This window comes from Telopea speciosissima, chromosome 1, assembly GCF_018873765.1.
Source record: "Telopea speciosissima isolate NSW1024214 ecotype Mountain lineage chromosome 1, Tspe_v1, whole genome shotgun sequence".
NCBI classification, from domain to species: domain Eukaryota; kingdom Viridiplantae; phylum Streptophyta; class Magnoliopsida; order Proteales; family Proteaceae; genus Telopea; species Telopea speciosissima.
Window position 1 is genome coordinate 17,098,375 of NC_057916.1, and position 4,372 is coordinate 17,102,746.

Here is a 4,372-nt window from a genome sequence, read left to right on the forward strand (position 1 = left end):
TAAGTAGAGAGAGAGAGGAAAAGCTGAGTTGCCTTTGGGACTGCGTTAGTCCTGCTTGTCAGCACATGCTATCCACTTTCCACTACAATATCAACTTTAGACCCAAAAAAATTTCCCTCACCCACAAGAAAAGCATAGCCCACATCCCATAAAAACTTCACTCACACCCACTCCTCTCCTCCCAAGTCCCAATCCACATTACATTACATTACTTACTTCTTCAAGTACTACCTACCTACTTACTTCCACACTTCCCTTCCCTTCCCTTCCCTTCCCTTATAAACTACTTCCACCTAAATACATCCCTACCTTCCTCATCCATCCTTCAATTCCCTCTCTATATCTCCCACTACTTGAGACTCCGATTGAAACCCCTCACCCATATCTCCTCCCAATTGAACTCCAAAACACCCCCAATTCTCATTATTCTTCTTCTTCTTCTTCTTATCCAAATGATACCATACTCTCTACAAGCTCTTCTTTGATCTCTCTCACCTCTTCTTGGCCTTTCATCTACTATTATCATACACTAGTAGAAGGAGAGTAGAAGGAGAGAAGAAGGATAACAACTTAGAAGAGGAAAAATGAGAACAGGAGGTTGGACATTGCAACAAGCTCTAACTGCAGACGCTGCCAATGTAGTAAAACAAGCTGTAAACCTTGCAAAAAGGCGTGGTCATGCCCAAGTAACTCCACTCCACGTAGCCAACACCATGCTTTCATCCTCAACTGGCCTTCTTCGAACAGCTTGTCTTCAATCTCACTCTCATCCTCTCCAGTGCAAAGCCCTTGAGCTCTGCTTCAACGTTGCCCTCAATCGCTTACCAGCATCCACTTCTAGTCCCATGTTAGGTCACCACTCTCATCACCCTTTCCTCTCCAATGCTTTGGTTGCAGCTTTCAAGCGTGCACAAGCCCACCAACGCCGCGGATCCATCGAGAACCAACAACAACCTCTCCTTGCTGTGAAGGTAGAGATAGAACAGCTCATAATCTCTATCTTAGATGACCCAAGTGTTAGTAGAGTCATGAGAGAAGCAGGTTTCTCAAGTACCCAAGTGAAAAGCAATGTAGAACAAGCTGTCTCTTTAGAGATCTGTTCTCAAAATCCTCCTATTAGTAGTAGTAAACCCAAGGAAAGTAGTAATAACAATAATAATAATCTTCTAGTACTTGGAAGTGTTTCCTCTCAACCCCCTCCTCCTCCTCCTCCTTCTTCTATGGCTCAGTTTGGTGTGAAAGTTAGTAAACCATTTAGGGCTTTTGATCAAATTAGGAATGAAGATGTGATGAGTGTGCTTGAGACTTTAATGCATAGAAAAAGAAGTACTGTGATTGTTGGAGAGTGTCTAGCTAGTATTGAAGGTGTAGTTAAGGGAGTGATGGATAAGGTTGAGAAAGGAGATGTTCATGAGGGTTTAAGGGATGTACAGTTCTTTAGTCTTCCTCTTTTCCCTTTTGGTCATTTCTCAAAAGAAGATGTTGAGCAGAAACTTGCTGAGCTTAGGTGTCTTTTGAAAAGCTGTGTTGGCCAAGGAGTTGTTTTGTATTTGGGTGATCTGAAATGGGCTGCTGAGATTAGAGCTAATTCTATTGATCAAGGAAGGAGCTACTATTGCCCAATGGAATACATGATTATGGAGCTTAGAAGGTTGGTTTGTGGAATTGAGAGTGGTAGGGTTTGGCTCATGGGAATTGCAACTTTCCAAACTTACACGAGATGCAGGATAGGAAATCCTTCCTTGGAAGCTATTTGGCATCTTCACCCTCTTACAGTTCCGGCCGGCAGCTTGAGTTTGAGTCTCAACTCTGACAGGTAAAATTCATTATCAGTTTTTTAAATTATTCATCACTATTTAATTTAAACTATCTTCTCTTCTCACTAATTAGTCTCTGCAAATCGATTTATAATTGTATTTTTTTCTGCATCAATTGGAAAAGGCTTGGAGTTTTAGTTTTCCAAAGCTAAGGCAGATACATGGGAGTAGTGGAATCAATTTTTTGCCTATTATGTTTACTTATTTATTCATCTAGTTTTGATGATAACAAAACTATCAATTTCTTAACAGTTCTTAACTTTAACTTTTCTACCCCCCCCCCCCACCACCACCACCACCACCACCACCACAAGAAAAAGAAAGAAAAAACTTTTGCAACATGTAAAGAAGTGAAAGGAACAGTTGGAATTCAATTATTTACTTAAACATTAAGAATTCAAATTGTTTAATTAAGTTCAATGTTGAAGTACATTGCATGGAATTAATTGAAATTTACTCTTTAAGAAAATATCATTGAGATGACAAAATTCTTTGATTTTCTCAAAATGACTTACAAATTCCTTTCTTCCTTCAGTGATTCACAAGGCCAGTTCAGAAGCAAGAGAACTGGAGATGGGTCCAGTTGCTCTTTCCTTGAAGGTGGAGTAGAGAAGCAATTAACTTGCTGTGTTGATTACTCGTCCAAGTTCAATAATGAAGCTCGAAGTCGAGCAAGTAGTACTTACAATGACTCTACGACGACTTCGACCACCTCAAGCTTACCTTCATGGCTTAAACAGTACAAGGAAGAGAATAAAAGATTGATCAGTAATGAACAGGTAATTAACAATCTTATTCCCCAGTACTGGTCCTTTCCATACTAGAATTAATTAATTAGTTCAAATTTTCATTAATTTCCTTCTGCTCTTGTCTTCTCCTTATCAGGATTGTATCCAAGTCAGAGATCTCTGCCATAGATGGAACTCAATTGGCAGTTCAGTCCAAGATCACCAACACCAAAAATCTGAGAAGACCTTAACATTCACTTCCATATCTCCCTCTTCCTCTACTTCAGTCTCTTCACATGACCATTACTACCCTAACATGAACCAGACTCACCATGGATGGCCTATCTTTGCTGAACCCAAACAATCATGGAGGGAACATCACATCTGGATCTCTGACAATGATGTGGATGAGGGATTGGAACCCAATTTCAATAGAGAACCAAAAGCAGTTCTTGTATCCATCCCTAACCCTAACACTAACCCTAACCCTAGCTCCACACCAAATTCAGCTTCTTCAAGTGATGCAATGGAAATGGAGTACCATCACAGGTTCAAGGAGCTCAATGCAGAGAATCTAAAAACCTTATGCAATGCACTAGAGCAAAAGGTTCCATGGCAGAAGGAGATAATTCCAGAAATAGCTAGCACCATTCTTCAATGCAGGTCTGGATTGGTAAGGAGAAAGGAAAGGTTGAGATACAGTGCACCCAAAGAGGACACTTGGTTATTCTTCCATGGTGTTGATGTTGAAGGAAAAGAGAAGATTGCAAGAGAATTGGCTGGTCTTGTATTTGGATCTCAAGCTCATTTCATCTCATTAGGCCTTAGCAGTTTCTCATCGACGAGGGCCGATTCAACCGATGATTTCAGAAATAAAAGATCAAGGGATGAATCAAGTTGTAGTTATCTTGAGAGATTTGCTGAAGCAGTTTGCAGTAATCCGCATCGCGTTTTCTTAATGGAAGACATTGAACAAGTTGATTATCGATCTCAATTGGGTATCAAAAGAGCAATTGAAAGAGGAAAAGTAACCAATTCGAATGGCGAAAAAGTTTTTCTTCATGATGCGATAGTCATTTTGAGTTGTGAAAGCTTCAGCTCAAGATCAAGAGCTTGTTCCCCTTCTGTGAAGCAAAAGTCTGGTGAGATGAGTGAAGAAGAGAAGAATGGAGAAGGTGAGAAAGAGATAAGTCCTTGTGTCTCCTTGGATTTGAATCTTTCTGTGGATGAAGAAGACAATTTTGATGATCAGTCCATCGATGACATTGGGCTTCTGGACTCTGTTGATAGAAGAATAATTTTCAAATTGCCGGACTTTTAATAGAAGCCATTAATGAGATGAGAGAAATTCTTAAGCGGGGTGGGGGGTAGTTTTTGTTTTTTTATTTGAGATTCAGGTTTGTTAATTGGGTTGTGTTGATTCTTGAACATTTCCAGTCCAGTGGATGGAGATTGGGGGGAATTGGCCATGTAGATTGTAGAACAACTACTACTATTTGTATATTATTTTCATCTATTTGTAATACCTTGTTCATCTTCAATTTTTTTTTCTTTCCTGTGTTGGGTTTTTTTTTTTTGTTTTTTAATCTTCAAATACAAGGCCGTTTAAAAAAGGATCAATTAAGATTATTATTTGGCTTGTCCATCTAAGTGTTATTGGTGAAGCCTGATCTCTGTCTAAAAAATGTTGTGGTGATTCTTTGACGGGTTGTTTCGCTTTTGAAACACACCAAAATGGTCTAAAAGTGCATACGTCAATGCCGGGTGATATGTATTTCGACATATGTTTGATTCAGGTCCGAACCAGACCACGTGGATCTTTTGGGT

General features: G+C 39.6%; 1 protein-coding gene across 3 annotated transcripts; it reads left to right on the forward strand.

Moving 5' to 3' along the window:
* The first annotated feature begins 413 nt into the window (after positions 1–413).
* On the forward strand, positions 414–4,098 carry LOC122663327 (protein SMAX1-LIKE 3-like). 3 transcript variants are annotated; one of them, XM_043860775.1, is made up of 5 exons: positions 414–543; positions 578–1,816; positions 2,353–2,398; positions 2,441–2,596; positions 2,703–4,098. In XM_043860775.1, exons 2-5 carry the CDS (start codon positions 585–587, stop codon positions 3,864–3,866), a joined length of 2,598 nt encoding a protein of 865 aa, XP_043716710.1. In that variant the 5' UTR covers positions 414–543; positions 578–584; the 3' UTR covers positions 3,867–4,098. The 3 variants fall into 3 exon arrangements, with proteins under 3 accessions (XP_043716710.1, XP_043715943.1, XP_043715221.1); XM_043860008.1 differs by having other exon boundaries at positions 575–1,816; positions 2,353–2,596; XM_043859286.1 differs by having other exon boundaries at positions 2,353–2,596.
* Positions 4,099–4,372: the final 274 nt, after the last annotated feature.